The 25,335-nt window shown below is 40.2% G+C and overlaps 1 protein-coding gene across 1 annotated transcript in view; it reads left to right on the plus strand.

Annotated features, from left to right (window-relative positions):
* Positions 1-25,335, plus strand: part of LOC139410862 (solute carrier family 15 member 4-like) — a 48,659-nt gene that overhangs the window by 14,451 nt on the left and 8,873 nt on the right. Inside the window, exons 6-8 of the mRNA XM_071156462.1 lie at positions 7,059-7,239; positions 12,436-12,594; positions 21,099-21,257. Of these exons, the coding sequence (XP_071012563.1) occupies positions 7,059-7,239; positions 12,436-12,594; positions 21,099-21,257 (499 nt within the window). The remainder of the gene's footprint in view (positions 1-7,058; positions 7,240-12,435; positions 12,595-21,098; positions 21,258-25,335) is intronic.

Consider the following 25,335-nt stretch of genomic DNA (forward strand, 5'->3'; position numbering starts at 1 on the left):
TCTGACCCACCGGGAATTTGATGAAAGAAATGAAAGCTGAAATCAATCACACTCTCTACTATTAGTCTGACATTTCACATTCTTAAAATAAAGTGGTCATCCTAACTGACCAAAGATAGGGAATTTTTACTCGGATTAAATGTCAGTAATTGTGAAAAACAGAGTTTAAATGTATTTGATAGGTGATAGGTTTATTTGGCTTATATGATAGCTTTATTTGGCTTATATGATTATGATGGTCATACTGCTTCTTGACAGTGTCATGAAGTGTGTTTTCTTAGTCCAAGGGTGTGTTCGTAAATTTGATCTGGAGTGCCAGAGTGTGCTCTGGGCGTTCGTAAATTCAGAGTGTTGTGAGATTGTCTGTTTGTAAATTGGAGCGTTCAGAGCGCACTGGACGCTCTGGCCGAGCAGTAGGGTTGATCCAAGCTTTCTGACCTCACAACTGCAGTCAAGCACCCAAGCTAACTGGCTAATCTGTTTTTCAAACTAGACCTTCTTAATGTACTTGTTCTCTTGCTCAGTTGTGCACTGGGGCCTCCCACTCTTTCTATTCTGGTTCGAGCCAGTTTGCGCTGTTCTGTGAAGGGAGTAGTACACAGCGTTGGACGATATCTTCAGTTTCTTGGCAATTTCTCGCGTGGAATAGTCATCAGTTCTCAGATCAAGAATGGACTGATGAGTTTCAGAAAGTTATTTGTTTCTGGCCATTTTGAGCTTGTAATCGAACCCACAAATGCTAATGCTCCAGATACTCAACTAGTCTAAAGAAGGCCAGTTATATTGTTGCTTTTATCAGCAATACAGTTTTCAGCTGTGCTAACATAATTGCAAAAGGGGTTTCTAATGATCAGTTAACCTTTTTAAAAATGATCAACTTGGATTAGCTAACACAACATGCCATTGGAACACAGGAGTGATGGTTGCAGATAATGGGCCTCTGTAAGCCTACAATAGTCATTTACAACATTAACAATGTCTACACTGTATTTATGATCAATTTGATGTTATTTTAATGGACAAAAAATGTGCTTTTCATAAAAATCGAATAAACATTTAAGTGACTTTTGAACGGTAGTACAGTGCCTTGCGAAAGTATTCGGCCCCCTTGAACTTTGCGACCTTTTGCCACATTTCAGGCTTCAAACATAAAGAGATAAAACTGTATTTTTTTTGTGAAGAATCAACAACAAGTGGGACACAATCATGAAGTGGAACGACATTTATTGGATATTTCAAACTTTCTTAACCATTCAAACTCTGAAAAATTGGGCGTGCAAAATTATTCAGCCCCTTTACTTTCAGTGCAGCAAACTCTCTCCAGAAGTTCAGTGAGGATCTCTGAATGATCCAATGTTGACCTAAATGATTAATGATGAAAAATACAATCCACCTGTGTGTAATCAAGTCTCCGTATAAATGCACCTGCACTGTGATAGTCTCAGAGGTCCGTCAAAAGCGCAGAGCATCATGAAGAACAAGGAACACACCAGGCAGGTCCGAGATACTGTTGTGAAGAAGTTTAAAGCCGGATTTGGATACAAAAATATTTCTCAAGCTTTAAACATCCCAAGGAGCACTGTGCAAGCGATAATATTGAAATGGAAGGAGTATCAGACCACTGCAAATCTACCAAGACCTGGCCGTCCCTCTAAACTTTCAGCTCATACAAGGAGAAGACTGATCAGAGATGCAGCCAAGAGGCCCATGATCACTCTGGATGAACTGCAGAGATCTACAGCTGAGGTGGGAGACTCTGTCCATAGGACAAAAATCAGTCGTATATTGCACAAATCTGGCCTTTATGGAAGAGTGGCAAGAAGAAAGGCATTTCTTAAAGATATCCATAAAAAGTGTTGTTTAAAGTTTGCCACAAGCCACCTGGGAGACACACCAAACATGTGGAAGAAGGTGCTCTGGTCAAATGAAACCAAAATTGAACTTTTTGGCAACAATGCAAAACGTTATGTTTGGCGTAAAAGCAACACAGCTGAACACACCATCCCCACTGTCAAACATGGTGGTGGCAGCATCATGGTTTGGGCCTGCTTTTCTTCAGCAGGGACAGGGAAGATGGTTAAAATTTATGGGAAGATGGATGGAGCCAAATACAGGACCATTCTGGAAGAAAACCTGATGGAGTCTGCAAAAGACCTGAGACTGGGACTGAGATTTGTCTTCCAACAAGACAATGATCCAAAACATAAAGCAAAATATACAATGGAATGGTTCAAAAATAAACATATCCAGGTGTTAGAATGGCCAAGTCAAAGTCCAGACCTGAATCCAATCGAGAATCTGTGGAAAGAACTGAAAACTGCTGTTCACAAATGCTCTCCATCCAATCTCACTGAGCTCGAGCTGTTTTGCAAGGAGGAATGGGAAAAAATGTCAGTCTCTCGATGTGCAAAACTGATAGACATACCCCAAGCGACTTACAGCTGTAATCGCAGCAAAAGGTGGCGCTACAAAGTATTAACTTAAGGGGGCTGAATAATTTTGCACGCCCAATTTTTCAGTTTTTGATTAGTTAAAAAAGTTTGAAATATCCAATAAATGTCGTTCCACTTCATGATTGTGTCCCACTTGTTGTTGATTCTTCACAAAAAAATACAGTTTTATATCTTTATGTTTGAAGCCTGAAATGTGGCAAAAGGTCGCAAAGTTCAAGGGGGCCGAATACTTTCGCAAGGCACTGTATATACCTAGTTGATATTGGCTGCTAACATGAATGACTTTCAGCTCCAAATGCAGGTGTAAAATGCAGTTTATTTCTGTAGCCTATTTTGCGTCACTGTTCATGGCTGTAATGACAGGCTACATTTGTGCATAGATTTGCGTGCGTGGGAGTCGCACGTTTTCTACCATTCCTTTTTGGGGGTTGCGGTCAAAGTTTGGAAACCACCGGGATACATGATAGTGACATGGATTTGGATTATAGTAATGGTAGGCTACATTTATTTTTTTTGCTATCTTCTATTTCGACTGGAATTGTATTGGTCATTGTTAAGTGCAGCATTTATTCCAGTTCATAATAGTCTTGTAGGTGCCTTTTTTAGATTTTTTTTTTTTTGTGTGGTGTTGAGCACATGCCACCCAAAATGTCTGTACTGATTTACTACAATATCAAAACTTAAGAAACAAACTTCCAAACAAAAGGAAACTTCTTGGTAGGGACACTAAACAATTGACTAAATGTGGGTTTCGACCCTTATGTAGGTGTGATAACCAGCCATAAAATATCAATCTCACAACCGGTATAAATGTGTTGTGACTATTATGGCAGGTTGACAGCTGTTATGACTGTGCCATAATGTGTTGTGACACTGGGTGTCAAGTAAAGTGTTGTCAAATAATGCATGCATTAATTTGTCGTTTACCATTCTCATTCTCAGGGTGGAAACGGTTGCGTAGTTCACAACCAGCTACACTTGCGAGAAACAAGTTTTGGTTTATTTCATAACCATAATTTACGAGTTTAGTCCATTTTTTTCTTTGTCTTTTGTTTGGGGTGCTCCATGTGAGACATGAGCATGTCTGGTTTCTCTGTCCTGTTAATGTTGAGGGAGTGTGCATGCCTGTGCACGCATATGCAGGAAAGTGCCTATTTGGGGATGTGATTTCTTATTGTTTTCACTCACCACTACCAGCACTAATAAGCTGAGCTTCTCAGTAATTGTTTCTGCACCTCGCACAGTATGTCAATGAAGTCTTTAAAAAATAAAATAAAGTACACCCATTGTGAATAATAAGTTTCTCAATCCTCACCGTATCTGAAAAATACTCTTCCCCCTCGATAATCACCGAGCCTCGTTGTGAAATGTACACTGGTGTGGGAAAGTCTTAGGGGGCCAGGAATTGGCTAATTGATACAATGTTGCATGTTTGCACCTCTTCCAGATGTACCCAGCTGATTTGATACAATGTTGCACTTCATTAGTGATAGACCTAGTTCAAGTCTTGATGGATAGAAAGGGAGGCAGACAGGCGAAGTAGAGAGATGGATGTGATTTTTAAAGAACCTACATTTTCGTCAGGACATTCTCTGCTGTTTTTATTTGTCGGCTTTATGTATTTTTTGACACAGTTTACTTTACATTGGAAGTTATAGGCCTACTGCTGCATTGGCCTCTAGGCCAGGGTTCCCCAACTGGCAGCCTGCAGGCTGAATTTGGGGTGGTTTTATTTGGCCCCCAAGTTTTCTGAGCCATTAAAAAAAGATAATACTTTTTTTGGGGGGGGGGGGTTTCTTCTTGCAGTCTACAAATTATTTGCAATTATCTTCCGGCACCGCAAACATACGCTCTAGAAAAAAGTGCCACGTGGCTGAATCTAGTTGATGATCCTTGCTCTAGACTATCTCCTGAGTTCCATGCATGCACTCATTTATTTAGCTGCCGATGGTTCACTTTGCTTCAGTGTCCATATGGCATATAGACACATTAGTTGAATTTTAACTTTTAGATTTCTATAATTTTAATTCAGATTTTTATGATTAACCAAGACACAGTGATTTTGAGAAACATGCATGTGAAAATCATAACTGGCACGCAGATCGGTATGATAAATTGTAAGCTTTTACCCCTTTTCCAATTGGTAATAGTAGTCTTGTCCCATCGCTGTAACTCCTGTACCAACTTGGGAGAGGAGTTACAGCGATGGGACAAGACTACTATTACCAATTGGAAAAGGGGTAAAAGCTTGGCCTAGAACCCTGGCCTAGAGGCCAATTTATCTTATCGATCTGCGTGCCAGTTATGATTTTCACATGCATGTTTCTCAAAATCAGGAGATAAGAGTGATCATAAAAGAGCAAGGATCATCAACTAGATTTAGCCAATGTAGTGCCTTAGACCACTGAGCCACTCGGGAGGCTTGAAACTCGCATGCCCCCTATGAAGTGATTTGTTTAACAATGACATGACAACATCATGACTGGTTGTTTAAAAGGTAATACATTTTTACAGTTAAATGACATGTCTTTACTATAAAACCCATTTAAAATGTCCCTTTAAAAAGAATGTGCCCCAGCTGATTGCTATCTGTATGTGTGCCAGCATTTGTGCTATGATGATGGTGACTGTTGCTTTGAACAAATGCTAGATACTCTCACATTTTGGCCATTACTTTTACTTGAAGGTTAAATATTACAGTTGTCTGTCCTGGTTCAGAATGGGAAGGATTAGTTTCCCTGTAGAGATGAGCCAGTAGGTCGGTGATAATGCATCAGAGGCAACAGTTGGAAACAGTCAAGGTTCCTAAAGCCCAGAGGATTAAATCAAAAGTTTGACCTAATCACATGAGCAATCTGTTTTTTTTATTGCATCTCTTGTGCTTCTGTCAGACATAATGTTCCTGGGTGATGCTCTTGACTAGACTAGGCCAGTCCATCTGTTGTAGTGTGTGCCCCCGTTTCTCTCAGGGAGTAGCCTATTTGAGGTGTTTGGCTAATCCACAATAATATATGCATACTGTATGACTTCAAAGGAGAGACAAGCACCTGTTAAAGAGTGGTTTGGGTTTGTTGCTACTTGCTACTTTTAGATTCCGTTGTCTCTCTGGCGTTTGGTAAGGGAAGTGTAGAGTAAAATGTGAACTGAAACACTTGCTCTTTAACCACACATTCTAGCGTGCTAAAACATCCATCTTTAAGTCCTAAAAGAGCAAAAGCATTCCACTTATTCAGATTTCCATTTTTATTTCAATACTATCTTTCAAAACTGCTTTCAGGTGAAATTAACATTTCTCTTTATGAAAAGGTCTTAACATTTTCAAGTGTAATTTTAAACTGGAAATGTAATTACTTATTTTCATTCTCAGCATGCAATATCTGTTTCCAAAAAAAGGAACTGCTTTCACCCTACTCTAAGCAGTCCTTAAAATGAAAAGGGAAGTGAGATTAGATATCTTTACCTTAGTAATGTTGTTAGTAATGTTGCTCCTTAGATTCTGAGGACACATTTGAGCTGTATCTTAGAGTTGTGGTTTTATTTTTCCAGCAAACTCCTATCAAAGGTCAGGAACAAACAAAAATATGAATGCGTCATTAGTCTTCCAAAGTGCAGAGACTTCTTGAATAAAAAGCCACATTTTCCAGACTTTTGTCCACCTGTGTTTTTAAGGTGTCTTCTCTGCATACTCAGTCCAAGGGAAGAGTAGCTGTTCTCGTCTGGGCTATTTTTCTGCTTAACATTTACCCATGTTAATGTGCTTCCTTACTCCGGTTAAAGTGCGCCTACTGGGGCACCTCTGCCTCTCAAACTAGATTCCCCCGGGTGCAAATACTTAAATACATGAAAGTATGCTATGATACACTCATACTGCAAAGGCACAATGTTTAAATTACCAGCAGTTGGGCAATAAATGGGACAATCAGATGTTTAGAACTGAAGATGTTTTGGGAGTTCAGGAGGCACTTAACATTTGAAATTCAAAATAAATCAGGTCTATGCAGTTTGCTGTAGCATTGTTTCTTATTCTAGCAGAAATAACTGAATTGTAGGCTACGTTTTGAGATATATAAAAATGTTTTCCCATATTGATTTAATTTATCTAATATTTTCATGTGAATAATTACGAAGAGTATTCTGTCAATGGACTTCTTGATCTATAGCTATATTATAATTAATATTGTGCGCTCCTTCTATGGTAATTTGCTAATGCTAATTGCTACTGCAATTATCTATTTCCCATTACACCCTAACACACTTGATGCTGGGACATGTTAACAAACCTACAGTACATAGCTTTGAGAAATTCTGAATTATCCTGGTCAATGATTCATTGTTCTTTGGATTGGTAGGATTCATCTTTGTATTTATAATTTAGTGAAATGTAAAGGATACTTTCATAACTATTTTTAATTCAAATTTAATTTCAGTTCAGTTTTAGTTCTGTCCACTCGAGGGCGCCAATACAGTGTCGAGGCCATCAGCACATCCACTCTCACCCCCGAAGCACTGGACTGTAGTGCACTGACACTCTTTCTATTGTTTTTCATGCTTTGCACTTCTTGTACATATTCTCTTGTTTTTTTCCCCCCTCTGAATTCCCGGCAGATCACGTTCCGCTTCCCTGCCGCCTGGCTGACAATGTTCGACGCAGTGCTTATTCTCATGCTGATCCCTCTTAAGGACAAAGTGGTGGACCCCATCCTCAAACGCAGAGGCCTGCTGCCCTCCTCCCTCAAGAGGATCGCAGTGGGGATGTTCTTCGTAATGTGTTCAGCTGTGGCGGCTGGTGAGTGGAGTACACTGAGTGCAACAGCTAACCCTTACTTATTCCGTGGCATGTCTAGAGAGACTTTAATTGTAGTTCATGCTAGTAAATCTTCCATTTAAACCACCCAACATCCTCTTCAAGACACAGTTTCACCATTTCATTCTGTTCACTATGATATGTCCCACATTTAAAGTGTCACATGTTAGGGAAAAACCCAACTCCTTGATCTCGCATCTCTCTATGATCTGTGTTGCGGTTCCTTATTCTGTGGGGGACATTACTGGTAGATGTCAGGACCAATGATGTGTATCAACCCTAGATGACTGACAGGGTGCGCTGTTTGAAGCCACTGCGCAGCCATTTTGCGCTCTCTTACATTGTAAAAAAAGCTATTGGAAGCTATAGAAATGCATTTATTAATGTCTATTCATTTTTGACAAGTATATTCTATTAGACACCTTAATGCATGTTTAAAAAAATTATACGGCGAACAGCGCGACTATAAGCTCAATGTTAAATTCAAATCTCCTTAATATCATATTTGAGCCAATATATTAAGTGAACTGAACATGAATATAAAACATAAAAAAATAATTAAAGCATATATTTGCACTAATGTTACTTTCCCTACTACAACAAAGAAATATGTAAATGCATGTAATTTTGTTCTTAACATTTTATTGAAATACTGCAGAATTCCATTAATTGCTATGGAGGACTGCTCCTTCTGGGAAATGCCAATATGGCACTGTCGTTGGCCATTACATAGCATCAGCAATCCAGGGTTTATACACATCATTGGTCAGGATTCATGAGGCAAACAGGACGAGCAAGCCTATAGTGAAGATGTCATAATACCAGGCACTGTGGCAGGAAGATAAAAATAAATCGACAAGCCACTCTGATTTTGCTTTTACCAGGCGAAGAACATTTATACTGCTAAAATTACCATCAAAAAACGGATGAGTGTGCTTTGTAATTATTTCTAAAACAGTACATGTATTACTAGTAAAAAGTAACTAATGTGGTATATTGATTGATTACATTTGTGACCTGAGTCTTTTAACCATAGTATCACAGAAGAAACAAAAATGTTCACCTGCCCCTTTAAAGGCGGGAGGTTACGTGGTAGTGTGACGCTGTTTGTGCCTGTGAGATTGAGTCTGACTAATAGAAGCGTTGTCTTCTCTTCCCTAGCTGTTGAAATTCAAACATAGAAAAACAACCTAGCTTGTGAACAAAACAATGTAAATAGTCAAACACAAGGACAGTCTCACTTCAGTAGGCATTAGTTTCAAGTAAATTAGACCAACTTTTATGCATGTGTTCAGCGCTTCTAAAAATGAATATTTGACTCCATTCTTCATGTGCACAGCCCCCAGCCAGGTAGTGTTGCAGCGTTAGGTGGAAAAGGCTATGTAGGATTCGTAGTTCTTTGACTTTGTACCATTTTTAATTTACCAGCTTTGAAACAAAACTGAGGAAACACTTTGAAAACAGCTACTGTAACATTTATTTTACATAACAATTTTTATTCACAAATGCGAGTACTATTGAGCCCTGACCACCTGCTAATGTGGATGGTGAAATAGACATTTTACCCACCAATTCCAAAATCATCTCGCAGGTGTTAATTTTAGACCCTGCTTACCCTGAAAAACGATTGTAACCATTTCCCTGTTTGACCACTAGGTTTTATGGGTATTATGACTCATACTGTGGTACTCTGTTGCTTGGCTTTATTTTAGCAGTATGTGGATCATGTTTCAACATAGTTTAAGGAGGTAAAGGGCAGGCAGCCAGGGATCATTTCGCAAAAATCCTAAACATTCATAAGTCTTGCAATGCGTTTGGTTCTTAAAGTGGTAAACGGTTTCCAAACAGAGCAAACGAAACAGGGAAGGGACCTACTTATTAATAGAACCTTGTTTTTGTTTGGAGTAAACGGCTTCTGTTGCATAACGGACTGTGGATTATCTTTTGAAATAAAGTCTAATCAAATTAATTTGAATTGACAGTTTGACATTTCAATTTGGAATAAAATATATTTTTTATTTATTATTCTTTTCAGATTGAATAGCATATATTCAGGCAAAAACATTTTGAGTGAGACGAGCCTAAAGGCAGCGAAAATAGCTTTTCTCAAATCAGTGGCACGCTTGAGAACCAAATGCACATTTCATTTTATTTTTCGCTCCAGCATAATGAGCACTTTAAATGTGTTGGTGTCCACTATGACATTTGGGATATTGAATCCTGTCTTCACAGCTGAATGCTGTTAACAACCATTTGTAGAGGATAATTAATATCTAGTGTGGCGTAAAATATTTCATTTACAGTAGCATTAAACAACACCCTCACAAACACACTCCTGGTAGTCAATGCTTTGTTCTTGTAGTTATTACATTTATATTCTGCTGTATTTCTGTGTGATAGTGGATAGAGGGATAGTGATCCAGAGGCTTTAGCTAGCTGGTACCCCGTGTGGGGATGTCATCAGAGCCTAATGAAAGCCCCAGAGAAACAGCCTCCCCTCGCCAGAGACAGAGCAGCTTGGCTGGATCCCACTCACTACTGCAGCATCGTCATTAATAAACCACAGCCAACCACAGGCACTCTGCAGGAGCATCTACTTACCAACTTTGTGTGTGTGTGCGTGCGTGTGTGTGCGTGCGTGCGTGTGTGTGCGTGCGTGTGTGTGCGTGCGTGCGTGTGTGTGCGTGCGTGCGCGTGCGTGCGTGTGTGCGTGCGCGTGCGCGCACACAAGGTATTGTAGGTAGGCAGGAAAGATATTTATTTTAGCCTGTCTGATGAGACAGAACTTCAACAGCACCAGTAGAAAAAGTGTTTGTTTTGTTTGCCATTGTAAAGTTATATTAACCACTTTTAATTAGGCTATTCTTTGGACACAGTGCTGTCTAGATGCTCACTATGTCATTTATTATTGAGTATATACAGTGAGCTCAAAGTATTGGGACATTGACAAATGGTTTGTTGGTCTGGCTCTGTACTCCAGCACTTTGGATTTGAATGATACAATGACTGAGATTAAAGTGCAGAGTGTCTGCTTTAATTTAACAGTATTTTCATCCATATTGGGTGAACTGTTTAGAAATGACAGCACTTTTTGTACATAGTCTCCCCATTTTTAGGGGGCCAAAAGTATTGGGACGAATTCAATATAATAAGTAGTCAAAAGTTTAGTATTATGTCCCATATTCATAGCATGCAATGATTACATCAAGCTTGTGACTTTATGGACTTGTTGGACGCTTTTTCTGTTTGTTTTGGTTGTGTTCGATTATTTTGTGCCCAATAGAATTTTGCTGTAATTTCTAAACGGTTCACCCGATACAGATGTGAATACCCTCAAATTAATGCTGACAGTGTGTACTTTAACCTCATGATATTGTATCATTTCAAATCCAAAGTGCTCGAGTACGGAGCCAAAACAACAAAGCATTTGTCAATGTCCCACTACTTTTGGAGCTCACTGTATTTATTTCAGATGTTGGAAGGCTTTTTTCCAGCCTTTTATTTACCATAAGAACATTTTAAAAGGAAATCGCATCACTTGAAAGTAGAGCGAAGAAAAAGCTTGAATATTTCAGAAACAATTTGGTTTATGGCAGCGCAGCATCATCTACTGTGGCCATTGGTCACACAGAGGACATGGAAGTGGTGAATGCTGCACAACTCCTTTACTATACCCTGCATGTTCCCACCTCTTCATACTGCATCACTGTGGTCAGACAGTACTCCCACTGGCGTATCTATGAAATACTCTCTTTTAATGTATAAGGCAGCAAATCACAGAGACATTATAGTATATTCACTTTATGTCTTATACTTTTCATTGTCTGTAACATGCAATGTTCCTTTTCTGAGAGGGCTTTTAATTCTATTGAAGGTTGGTACTCTGTTACTCCTGCTATCCATTATATTAAAGAAGCCTTCGCCCTCTGCTTCCTTTAACTCTCTCCTAGTGTATAGATGGGGAACACTGTAGGATAACTGACCTCATAATGTAACTGTATAGGGAACACACACCATAGGACACAGACAGATGTGCAGCTGTGTATCAGCCATAGTGGTATCTGTTGCCCCGGGCACAGCTAGCATCAACACTGCCTTGCACACCTGCCATCCTCCGTTCACAGGGTTGGCATCTATCGCTATGCCGACCTGCTCTTGAGTTGTGAACCACAACGCTGGCCCTCACCACATGGTGTGGGAAACATGCCAAAGAAGCTTTGACATTGAATTTAAGGCCAATGACATTGCATTTTTTTATCACTTTCAACAATCTGTTTAGCTAGTATTGAATATGTTCTATATTAGATGTCCAAAAGTAGCTCTAGTTTTATTTATTTTTACGCCCAGGGATAGGGCTCAAATGCCTTATATGATGTTAAAAAAGCAGTATATGTGTGCGTGTAAGAAGTTGCTCTGGGCCGGGCAGCAAGCCTTGGATGGACAAGCAGTATTATAGCCTAGATAGATTATAAGGCCCCATCCCCTCTCAAATACAGCATTAAGTGTGGGGCGACGATAGGAGTATGTCTCTGGGAGTTATCTAGAAATAGCTGCTGCTTCCATGATAATGGTTATCAAATAAAGCTTTTAGGAATCAGCAGCTGCAGATGACAACTGCTAGGGGTGTTATTGTTAAGTTGATGGCTCTCTCTTCCATTACAAACTTCTGTAATCACTGAGTGTGAGCGTGCAAATGTGATCTTAATGAAGCACTGGCTTTGATTTGACACTTAAGCCCTAATGGACTGTCAGATCCCCCTAACTCCTGCAACAGAATATGTTTGGTTGTGTGTGTCTCTTAATATAGAACGCTTAGGACTTTTAACAAGTATTCTGTTTTTCTGATGGTTGTATTTTGAGGGCAGGCATTTTTCGATCTGCCCTGTTTACGGTGTGAATGCATCTGCCATTTGTATTACTTGTTGGGGCTTGAGAAAGTGGTGCATCTCGGCAAAGAAAGTTTTTAAAAGCTGAATCAGTCCAAGTTAATATCAGCAAAGGATAGCCATTGCTTTCTTTCATAGTGTTTTCTTTTGTAAAAGTATCTAAATATTATAATAATCCATAATGGAGAGTTCCGAAAGACGGGAACACGCTTTTGTTTCCATCTGTGTCTTATATATATATATGCAGTGATATAATTCAAGCATCTCTAACTAAATACGTTTACCCCTACAGGTATACTGGAGACAAAACGACTTGAGATCATCAAGTCTAATGGCACATTCGACCAGGTCTTTGGCGATGTCATCTACTACGCAGCAGATCTGCCTATATGGTGGCAGGTACCTCAGTATGTGCTCATTGGAATCAGCGAAATCTTTGCCAGCATCGCAGGTGAGTAGAAAGCTGTTCTGTTGCCCAGTGGATATATACCATTATAAAGAGATGCAGAGATCTGATAATGACGATGATAATTGTCTAACAGATTTGGTTAACAATTCTAACTTGGTCTTGCAGTCAATACTAGATGGTAGATGGTTAGCATTCCTATCTTGATTACAGCACTACCATTATCCGGTAGGCAATAATGGCAGGTTTTGTTAAAGGGCAAGTTGAAGTGCAGTAGTCAATGTAAAAGTAAAGTAGTCTTTAGCGTGCGTTGTGATGAATAGTCTTCCTCTCCTCCAGCCTTTGAACAACCTGACATTGATGTTTCCTCTGTTCATTCTTAAGACTCCAATCAATGGTTATTATCTAAAACACAAAAACCCTTCCTCTGCATCCTTACATTTGTGTAGCAGCCGTTGTCTGAGCTATTGTTGAAATTGCTAGGTAAGGAGGGAGGGATCAATCAGTGGGGATTGATTTTGCCCAGGGCCTAAAATTAACACCCGCCAAATGCGGGTAGATTTTGGCATTAGCGGGTAAGATGACTTTCAACAGCCACGTTGGCAGGTGGTCGGGGCTCCACAGTGCGAGCATGTCACTCGCATTTGTGAATACAAATAGTCAACTATGATTACATTTTACAGTATACTGTAGCAAAATAAATTAGCAGTAGCTGTTTTCAAAGTTCTTCTGCTGTTTTTGTTTCGTAGATGATAAATGAATTGCTCTAAGTCAAATAACTGCGAATCCGATAGCCTATCCCACCTCACGCTGCTACACTATCTGTCTGTCTGGGCCCAGTTTTTCTATGTTTGAGTTCCAACTGGTAGCATAGCTGTGGGAAGTAGGGTGCTAAGGGTGCTGCAGCCCCCCTGAGAAATCTGAATTACATTTTTTATTTTTATATATATATTATTTTAATTCACAAAGGTAGTGCACTGGGCCTTTACTAGTGTTAGCGGACCAATATAGACATCTTTAGCACCAGCAAAAACATTATTTTCCAGAATCTCTTCTGTATAATCAAGTACAGTATCTTGCAGGGTTCAATAGTTGTTGCCATGTCTCCTCCTCTGTGATTTGTCATTCTAATGAAATCCACAAATAACAAAACTCTGTCCTCAAACATTTACATGAAAATGTGCAAAGTTATGAGCAAAGACACAAATATTTTTTATCAAATGACATGGAAAACAACCCCTTTTTGTGCAGAATTAATTTATCATCCTTACAAACCCCTTAATGTAAATGTACATTACTATATTGTACATAGGCTGGTAATCTAGGTTTGTACCTGTAGACTTTCCATCACCATGGAGAAAAACTATGCACAATACAGTAATTGAGTTACATTGAGACATCAAGTGGTTTGTGATGATATGGCTCAGTTGGTAGAGCATGGTGCTTGCAAAGCTAGGGTTGTGGGTTTAATTCCCATGGGGGACCAATACAAAAACATATGAAAATGTATGCACTCACTACTGTACATTTCTCTGGATATCAGCATCTACTAAAATGTAAAAGGAATGAATAGACCTTTTCAGTTTACCTGTAGAAATAAGTTGCATTTTGTTAAGTATTTCAAGAAACTGGAAAACCTATATCCAGCAAGTATTTTTATATTCCACAAGTATTATCAGATTAACTGTTTTGTACAGACTCAAGGTACAAATGCTGGTAAACACTCAAATACAAATGCATTTAGTTTTGAAAAATCAGCAGCGACCCCACCCCCAAACTATGTCCTGCGGCTATGACTGTTGGGTAGAGAAGACAACGCGGCTACTTGTCAGACTCAATCTCACAGGCACAGACATGATTCAAGTCGTGTCACCATGGTAACCTCCCACCCTTAAAGGGGCAGGTGAAATTTTGTCTCATTTGTGATATTTTGTTAGACTTTGGTCACAAATGAAATTAAGCAATATACCACATTTACACTACCATTCAAAGTTTGGGATCAGTTAGAAATGTATTTGTTTTTGAAAGAAGCACATTTGTCTATTAAAATAACATCAAATTGATCAGAAATACAGTGTAGACATTGTTAATGTTGTAAATTACTATTGTAGCTGGAAACGCCTGATTACATATTTTTTTTAATGGAATATTTAGATAGGCGTACAGAGGCCCATTATCAGCAACCATCACTCATGTGTTTCAATGGCACGTTGTGTTAACTAATCCAAGTTTATCATTTTAAAAGGCTAATTGATCATTTAGAAAACCCTTTTGCAATTACTTTAGCACAGTTGAAAACAGTTGTTCTGATTTAAAGAAGCAATAAAACTGTCGGCCTTTAGTTGAATATCTGGAGCATCAGCATTTGTGGGGGGGGGGTTTACAGGCTCAAAATGGCCAGAAACAAATAACTTTCTTCTGCAACTTGTCAGTCTATTCTTGTTCTCAGAAATGAAGGCTATTCCTTGTGAGAAATTGCCAAGAAACTGAAGATATCGTACAAAATGTCTCGCATGGAATAGCCATCATTTCTCAGAACAAGAATAGATGGTCAAGATTCAGAAGAAAGGTCTTTTTCTGGCCATGTTGAGCCTGTAATTGAACCCACAAATGCTGACGCTCCAGATACTCAACTAGTCTAAAGAAGGCCGGTTTGATTGCTTCTTTAATCAGAACAACAGTTTTCAGCTGTGCTAACATAATGGCAAAAGGGTTTTCTAATGATCAGTTAGCCTTTTTAAAACGATTAACTTGGATTAGCTAACACAACGTGCCATTGGAACACAGGAGTGATGGTTGCTGATAATGGCCCTCTATATGCCTACAATAGTCATTTACAACATTAAAAATGTCTACACTGTATTTCTGATAAATTTGATGTAATTTTAACGGACAAAAATGTGCTTTTCTTTCAAAAACAAGGACATTTCTAAATGGCCCCAAACTTTTGAACGGTAGTGTATATAAATGTTATAAAAAATGTATAACCTGTTTTTGCTTTGTCATTATGGGGTATTGTGTGTAGGTTCATATGGGAGGGGGGGGGGGGGGGGGAGACAAGTTCATCCATGTTCGAATAAGGCTGTAACGTAACAGAATTGGGAGAAAGTCCTGGGGTCTGGAGACTTTCCGAGTGCACTGTATGTGGGCTCAGTGTGTGGGTGTGGCAAAGATCAAAGAAGATGCTACAATATGGATCTGTAGAGAATTATTATGCCAACAATCATATGTTTGAAAGTGAACCGAATTCATGCTGTTCTACTCAGAGAAAGTAAAGTTATGCTTTGAATCGTGGATATGAATTGTCAGTTGTGCAGATAATCCTTTGCATGCCAAATCTTTGTCATTCCTGTGTGTGGTGACACACTTGTCAACTGCAAAGCCTACAAGCACAAAATGACAGGTTAGGCTATTTTCTTCTGCTTGCCCTTGATTGAACCACTGTTGCTCCTAGATAGATGTTGGCGTCGTCATTTCATTGTCATCACCGTAGCGATCGACTGAAGAACAGCTTTACTGTTGACTTAAGAACTTCTATTCACATGAGGAGCAAATCCTACAATCTGTCCTCCCTCATATCTTTGAAGGTTGAGGTATTGTTAGATGTAGATATTACATAAGCTGTCCATTTTGACTCTACAAGCAGAGTGCCATTGAAATCAATAGAATCCTACCTCATTATTTTCTTTCTATTTCTCCTGAAATCATGATAATTACCAGGCTCGGGCTTCAGTTTCGGACAGATATCAATTACCTGGATGACTGGGGTTGTTGACACCTCTCTTCGTGATTGCGTCATCCTCTCATCTGTCTATTCGGTGCACTGTCATTGCAGTCACTTCGTCACCATATGTTTGTTTTTTTACATTGCATAGTTTCAAAAAACAAGTCCACAAGGTCTATTGTATCATATAAGAGGAATCATTTTTTTCCTCATTTTCTTCAACATGTCTTTCATACATAATCTCTATAATGTGTTAGTTATTGCTAGTTGTTTCTGGAGATTGTGTTTCTTCTCTTCCTTAGCCCAAAAATGACATCTCCACAAAAGAGACCTTTAGTGACTCAGTGTTTAGTCTTTGTATTGTGCCTCGTGGGGTAGGCTGAAATGTAAGCCAGACGGCTGAGTGGTCTGCCAAAGCATTCAACACTGTCTTGAGTGAAGCCCCCGGCATCCAGTCATCCACTTTCTTCTGGCACCCATAGACTGACTCAGTCTAAAGAAGTAACTGTGACTGTGTCATGGCCATAAGCTCTGTGGATCCCCTAGATGCTATTACAATGGCCAACCATGTTGGTTGTTGTGGAGGGATTGGTGTCAATGGCAGCTCTGCCACCTTATGGACCTTGGAAGCATTACTGCTTCCAACTTCAACTAGGACTAGCCCTAACCAGGGGAAAAAGACACTGTAGGTAGATGTTGTGTGGCTGAGGGCGGATGCAAAGACATTGCACAGATACAAAGAAAATGAACTAACCAGATTAAATCAATTGAACATGATTAAGTTATGTTTGGAACAGCGTACACATTGGTTTGCCAGAGGTGTCTATTAAAAAACCACTGGCAGTCACACTACTCCAATATCAGAATGCCCATGAAATTCAAATACAGACAGAAGAAAGCTGCGGGGAGCCCTAAAATAAACTTCCCCCACTGGGGATATCTTCAAGGAAAATTGGTTGACTGAATTGTGACATATGTCTGGAAAAACAGTTTCCCCTTGGTCTTATTCTGTTTGAATAAATCCTTTTAATACATCTAGGTTCCCACCTCCCCCACTACAATTCCTTCAGCCTCAGAGGGACTAGGGTAATTCTGTGCTTATACACCACCCGCAGTTCTCCTGCTTTCAGGCACTAAGAATATACGAAAACTTTGCAAAATGTTCCCCTCTGGGATTTTTAATTATGTATTGCTCTTTTGAAAATGTTAAAGGCTAATGTTATTTTCCAAGAAAGAAAAATCACCCCTGGAACACAGCCCTCGGGAGAAAGCTTAATAAAATATTTTAACTTTCTGGTTCCCTTTTGAATAATTCCGCCTCTTGGTGCAAGAAGGTCAGGCTGTTTTGTTTTGCGTATGGTTGGGAAGCGGACATCATTATTATTCCATCTCGACTCATTGTATCCACCTCCACATAGACAAGTAGGGGATTCATTGAAAATTGTCCTGCAAATACCACTTTTTCTCTACAGATCCCATTGTACTGCTGTGCATTGTCCGAGAAACCTCATGCATTCCCCCTATGATATGTAGGCTATTACAGCTTTTTTCATTTGCTGTGAAAAGGTTACCCGAGGATACAAATAAAGAAATGTTTTCAGGTGGAAACAAATGGAAAGGTCAGGTATGTTGTGGCAGAGCGTTTGACAGTGTAATAAAGTTTTCACCCCACATTATTTTTTTCTATTAGTAACGTTTATTTTGTTTCTGTCCTCCCTCTGTATCGTAACAAGCTACGTTAGTCCCAGTCCAGGTAACTGTGAGAGGAGTCATGTATCGTAACAAGCTACGTTAGTCCCAGTCCAGGTAACTGTGAGAGGAGTCATGTATCGGAACAAGCTACGTTAGTCCCAGTCCAGGTAACTGTGAGAGGAGTCATGTGTCGCATGCATTTTTTGGTAATTTTTCCCACAGAGGAAGGTGTAAAAAGGCATTCTTAAAACCCTATCAGGTTCTGAGACTCCATCAAAAATCGACTTCTCATTTATCTGACTTTCATTTATTTGCATGTCCAGCCCTTATTTAGCTTCACAATGAAGTATTTTACCATTTTATTTTCAGGACAACCAGAGCTATAAGTAGAACACAAAACCATTTTATTTTGAGGACAACCAGAGCTATAAGTAGAACACAAAGCCATTTTATTTTCAGGACAACCAGGGCTATAAGTAGAACACAAAACCATTTTATTTTCAGGACAACCAGAGCTATAAGTAGAACACAAAACCATTTTATTTTCAGGACAACCAGGGCTATAAGTAGAACACAAAACCATTTTATTTTCAGGACAACCAGGGCTATAAGTAGAACACAAAACCATTTTATTTTCAGGACAACCAGAGCTATAAGTAGAACACAAAACCATTTTTTTCAGGACAACCAGAGCTTTTTTTATTTTCAGGACAACCAGAGCTATAAGTAGAACACAAAGCCATTTTATTTTCAGGACAACCAGAGCTTTTATAAGTAGAACACAAAACCATTTTATTTTCAGGACAACCAGGGCTATAAGTAGAACACAAAACCATTTTATTTTCAGGACAACCAGAGGCACAAAACCATTTTATTTTCAGGACAACCAGAGCTATAAGTAGAACACAAAACCATTTTATTTTCAGGACAACCAGAGCTATAAGTAGAACACAAAACCATTTTATTTTCAGGACAACCAGAGCTATAAGTAGAACACAAAACCATTTTATTTTCAGGACAACCAGAGCTATAAGTAGAACACAAAACCATTTTATTTTCAGGACAACCAGGACAACCAGAGCTATAAGTAGAACACAAAACCATTTTATTTTCAGGACAACCAGAGCTATAAGTAGAACACAAAACCATTTTATTTTCAGGACAACCAGAGCTATAAGTAGAACACAAAACCATTTTATTTTCAGGACAACCAGAGCTATAAGTAGAACACAAAACCATTTTATTTTCAGGACAACCAGGGCTATAAGTAGAACACAAAGCCATTTTATTTTCAGGACAACCAGAGCTATAAGTAGAACACAAAACCATTTTATTTTCAGGACAACCAGAGCTATAAGTAGAACACAAAACCATTTTATTTTCAGGACAACCAGGGCTATAAGTAGAACACAAAGCCATTTTATTTTCAGGACAACCAGGGCTATAAGTAGAACACAAAACCATTTTATTTTCAGGACAACCAGAGCTATAAGTAGAACACAAAACCATTTTATTTTCAGGACAACCAGAGCTATAAGTAGAACACAAAACCATTTTATTTTCAGGACAACCAGAGCTATAAGTAGAACACAAAACCATTTTATTTTGAGGACAACCAGAGCTATAAGTAGAACACAAAACCATTTTATTTTCAGGACAACCAGAGCTATAAGTAGAACACAAAACCATTTTATTTTGAGGACAACCAGAGCTATAAGTAGAACACAAAACCATTTTGACACAAACGTTTGCGTTCATTAGTCGTACTAACAAAAAAAAGTACAATTTTTGCTCACTGGGAAGTTAATATCCAACTAGCCAGAGACAAATGTGTGGCATTTGGAGTTTGACAGCCACTATGAGCTTATTATTGTATTATAGACACTATGTCCTGTGATTTCCTATAGTCTATGTGGAAGAACCATTTACCTTCTAACGACTTGTGTGGCTTGTGTCAAAACATTTTACACTTACATGTTCCTGTGAGTCTCAGCTTTTCATAGATAGCTTTTAACAATTTGCACTCTACAGACGTCTTTGTCTCAGCTCTAGCTCAGCCCCCGTTAATCACACAGACTAATGGTTAATATCTACGGATGAAGAAGAAAGACTAATCCAATGGTAGATAAACGCGCCAACGTTAGTGGGACTCATTGGGTAACTGAGGCTCCCTAATCTCTCCAACGGTAGTGGGACTCATTGGGTAACAGAGGCTCCCTAATCTCTCCAACGGTAGTGGGACTCATTGGGTAACAGAGGCTCCCTAATCTCTCCAACGGTAGTGGGACTCATTGGGTAACAGAGGCTCCCTAATCTCTCCAACGGTAGTGGGACTCATTGGGTAACAGAGGCTCCCTAATCTCTCCTGACAGCTGCAGTCATAGGACCTCATTTGAAAAATCACAGGTTTGACGCAACATTAAATTATCAATGTCAGCTAGCAGGCAGGCAGGCAGGCAACTCTCATGGCAAAATAAAAACTATTTGATACCCCCCCCTCTTGCTCCCCCCCCCCCCTCAATCCCCTCCTCTGTCTCACGACACAAAATATTGAGGGACTTTTCCAGAAACAATAGCAGCTGAATAGGTGCTTCAGACTGGTAGCCTGCTGGGGGGAGAATAGCTTTACGTTTCACTGATATTTAGCAGTCAAACAATGCTGCAGTGGGCCAAAGCCTCTATCTCATGTATATACATTTGTCAAGTTGTTATGGATGAAAGGCCTGTTATTCTAATATAAATCTTATCTCTAAATTGGAGCTCTACAGTGATTCATTGGAGTTGATTCCGTAGTGATTGTCCCTTGGCTACTGTGTCAAGGTGGGACCCGTGGGTAATGAGTCATACTCACTGTGACACACAGTCTGCTGCTGACCACTATACTACAGCCACATTCACACATGGCCAATGGGCTGTCCTCTGCCAAAGTCATTGAAAAACACTTTGAACTGTTCATCACCCCCAGCCAGGGTACAGATATGGATGTTGTTTGCCCAGAGTCTAGAAATGTGTTTGGATCAATGTTAGCATCAGTCAATGTTTACTCTGTATGGCCAGATGTACTGCATGAGGGTTGACTTGTTAGTATTTATAGTTTATTCGATGAGTTAAGTGTCTCTGTCTCCTCTTCCAGGTCTGGAGTTTGCCTACTTAGCTGCCCCCAGGTCCATGCAGAGTGCCATCATGGGGCTGTTCTTCTTCTTCTCTGGGATTGGCTCCTTCGTGGGTTCCGGCCTACTGTCCATAGTCTCCCTCAAGGGGATTGGCTGGATGTCCTCCCACAAAGATTTTGGTAAGAGAGCAAACCCACAGCCAATACAAGCTGTTAAAGCAGGTTCTTATGAAACAATGTTCATTACTCACGCTAGAGGAGGTGGACAGGCTCTTCAGAGAGAAGCAATGTGATTGAGAATGATGGTGCATTGTATCGACTCAGCCTGCATAATGATCTGTATACGGACTCTAGGGAAACCTGTCCGCGCAATGGGCCTTAAACATCGCCTCTGAACTGCCATCAACACACTGGTCATTGATCTTTATGAACACAGTTTTCCGGGAATGATAAACTATGATATTATGCTTCTCATGCTCAATGTCTTGCGTTTTTATAGATGTTACTGTAAAATTGATTTGACAGAACATCAGCAGTGTGACAAATTACTGTTGTCCTCATATAGCAGAACACCGTATTGGCACTTGGATTACTTCAGCAGGATTTAGTCTCACAACGTCAACATAAATGCATTTCCTGGGGGACAAGAACTTTCATGTCTCGTCCTGATTTTAAAATCTACTCAAGGAGTTAGTAAATTAGTTGATCCGAAGAAGAAAAAATGACCTGGTTCAATTCCCTTGTTTTAACAGCGTTTTCCGTCATAAATAGAGATGTCAGACTAACAACAAAAGGTTTGTGTAACTCTGTCGTAGTGATAGAATAAATGGCATGGCGCTGGCAGCAAATGGATGTGTTCCCTGGTGAGAGGAGCCTCCTGGCCCAAATGCACCTTCCTGGGAGTGTGCGGTAAATAAGACCACACTGTAAATTGTTTACCCATAAACACCTAATAGCTCATTAATACAGTGTGCCGACAGGTTGGGAGGTATTTTTGATGATGTAAGCACTTGGAGATGCTTGGCATGGCTTCCCAAATCCATCCCTCGCTTCCCTAGGGGCCGTTTGTTTAGTAAGCATCATTTGATTGTTAAACGAGACCCCAGTTTGCCTGCGAGCTTTCTTTCTCTCGCTCTCTCTCCTTTTTGAAAAAGTCATTTAAAGAGAGACCGGACAGCGTAAGGCGGTCGATCAAAGCCTGTCAGAAATAAGTTTGTTGTGCTGTTGTCTTTTCCACTTACATTGCTGGGCTTTACCGGTCTCTACCCTCCCCACCACACTCCTGTGACTCAGCGCTCTCATTTACATGGCTGAGGGATTTGTGAGGCGGAGTGAAGCATGGATTACTCAGCTCACCAAGCTCCTGTTTAGAGTGGTGCAGGCTTGGGGACAGACACCCAATATTAATCACAGGCTGGGGGCCTGATTACACAGCCCACTCCTCTTAAGTAAAGCTGACACTTGGGCACACTAGAGAGCTGGCAAGCTAGCTAGCTACCTCCTTGGCATGCTGGAGGCTACTACTCACCTCTCTGTCGCACTACACCACCTCCTTCTCTGTCGCACTACACCACCTCCTTCTCTGTCGCACTACACCACCTCCTTCTCTGTCGCACTACACGACCACCATCTCTGTTGCACTACACCACCTCCTTCTCTGTCGCACTACACCACCTCCTTCTCTGTCGCACTACACCACCTCCTTCTCTGTCGCACTACACCACCTCCTTCTCTGTCGCACTACACCACCTCCTTCTCTGTCGCACTACACCACCTCCTTCTCTGTCGCACTACACCACCTCCTTCTCTGTCGCACTACACCACCTCCTTCTCTGTCGCACTACACCACCTCCTTCTCTGTCGCACTACACCACCTCCTCTCTGTCGCACTACACCACCTCCTTCTCTGTCGCACTACACCACCTCCTTCTCTGTCGCACTACACCACCTCCTCTCTGTCGCACTACACCACCTCCTCTCTTCTAATCCACACAAACTAGCAGCAGACATGCACAGGTAGAGAAGCAACGTTAGATACATTGATACAGACAAAATCTGTCCAAATGTAAAAGCATATGCTTTTGGTAACTAGTATTTGTATTATGTATTCGACTTGGTGACGCCACATACTGTATGACTGGTCATTATCACATTCCTTTATGTGGTCCTAGAAAAGGCAGCCATCGTCTCCTCTGACGGAGACTGCAATGTGCTCAGTTAACCCAACGGGTAAAGTCAACGAAAGGTCAACCTTCTGCCTTTGCTTGTACATCTACAGATGGTTTATTCTGCTGAAACGGGTGCTCCTTTCAGTTGTTGCCCAATGTATTTATTCATACATCATTGACTTTTAGGAACACCGATGCGTGATGCTCTGAGTATGTAGCTGCAGTCAAGACCAGGAAATTGCCTTTTTATTTTTATTGTACCGCGTTCAAGTCCTGACTGATCCAGGATCAGATGTCTGGGGATTTTGGACATTCACAGTTTGGGTTGAGACCCTCATATCCTGCTCACAGACCATTGGGTGACGCTTAGTGAAATGTCAGTGTTTTAATGGGGGAGCAAAGGTTCCAGAAAAGGAGAAATGCTCAGAGCTATTCATCTTTCAAGAACTCTTGAGATTACAGCTACAGTATCTGGTATTCTTAATAATATGATACACTATGTATGTGGACAACTATTCGTCAAACATTTCACTCCAAAATCCTGGGCATTAATATGGAGTTGGTCCTCCCTTTGCTGCTATAACAGTCTCCACTCTTCTGGGAAGGCTTTCCACTAGATGTTGGAACATTGCTGCGGGGACTTGCTTCCATTCAGCCACAAGCATTAGTGAGGTTGGGCACTGATGTTGGGGGATTAGGCCTGGCTCGCAGTCAGCGTTCCAATTCATCCCAAAGGTGTTCGATGGGGTTGAGGTCAGGGCTCTGTGCAGGCCAGTCAAGTTCTTACTTTACTGATCTCGACAAACCATTTCTGTATGGACCTCGCTTTTGTGATCAGGGGCATTGTCATGCTGAAACAGGAAAGGGCCTTCCCAACTGTTGCCACACGGTTGGAAATACAGAATTGTCTAGAATGTCATTGTATGCTGTAGCGTTTACATTTCCTTTCACTGGAATTAAGGGGCCTAGCCCAAACCATGAAAAACAGCACCCAAACCAATATTCCACCTCCACCACATTTTTACAGTTGGGACTATGCATTCGGGTAGGTACAGTGGTTCCTCCTTTAAAAGTTGCAGCGCAGCGCAGCTTGTATGGTGCCACAGAATTCTATGGCACGTTATTTAAGTGTGAACCACTGGTACCATTAATGCTAGTTAGTGCTAGTTTGACCACCAGAGGGAATCTTTGAGAAGCATTTGGTAGCCTTTTAATAATGGCTGTACTAGAGATTGCGGGCACGCGGGAGAACGGGGTTCAATTCCCCGACGGGGAGGAAGGAGTAGGCTCTCCTTGTAAATAAGAATTTGTTCTTGACTGATTCCATGTTATTTCATAGTTGTGATATCTTCACTATTATTATACAATGTAGAAAATAAAGAAATGCCCTGGAATAAATAGGTGTGTCCAAACTTTTGACTGGTATTTGCTTAATTAATTTGATTAATATTATGGTGTTTCTATTCCAAGTAAAACGAAAAACCCTCTGGGTTTCAGTTAGGATAGAACGGAAAATATGGCGCTGTACAACGTGACAATCAGGAATACAGTACTGGTCTATTTAGCTAAAGAATCCAGTGTCCTGCGGGCACGCGGGAGACCGGAGTTCATTTCCCGACAGCGAGGAAGGAGTAGGCTGTCCTTGTAAATACAAATTTGTTCTTAACTGACTTGCCTAGTTAAATAAAGGTTACACTATGAGCATAATTTAAACACCCTCATTTTCTAATTCTAGTCTAACTAATACCCAAACAGAGATTTTAATGAAAAATAAAAATCTAATTGATTTTATCAAGACCAGTCCCCATGCTTGTCTCAGAGCAGTGCGAAACAGTGCTAAAATAGTTGTAGGCTATTGCTTCAAATCCTATTGCTTCTAACTTCAATATGCTCTTTAAATAAATAAGACCTACACCACTTTTAACAGCACATTACTCAACACTAGTGAGACTCATGTTGCCTACGGTAGGCCTACAGTATATCGAAAAACATGACGTGACTCTCCGCCAAATAATTACATAGAGGATTGGAGGATATTTCTGTAATTCAGTGATATTTATTCCTATAGTAATTTGTTATGGATCCATAAC

The sequence above is a fragment of the Oncorhynchus clarkii genome, chromosome 6 (genome assembly GCF_045791955.1).
Source record: "Oncorhynchus clarkii lewisi isolate Uvic-CL-2024 chromosome 6, UVic_Ocla_1.0, whole genome shotgun sequence".
Classification (NCBI taxonomy): domain Eukaryota; kingdom Metazoa; phylum Chordata; class Actinopteri; order Salmoniformes; family Salmonidae; genus Oncorhynchus; species Oncorhynchus clarkii.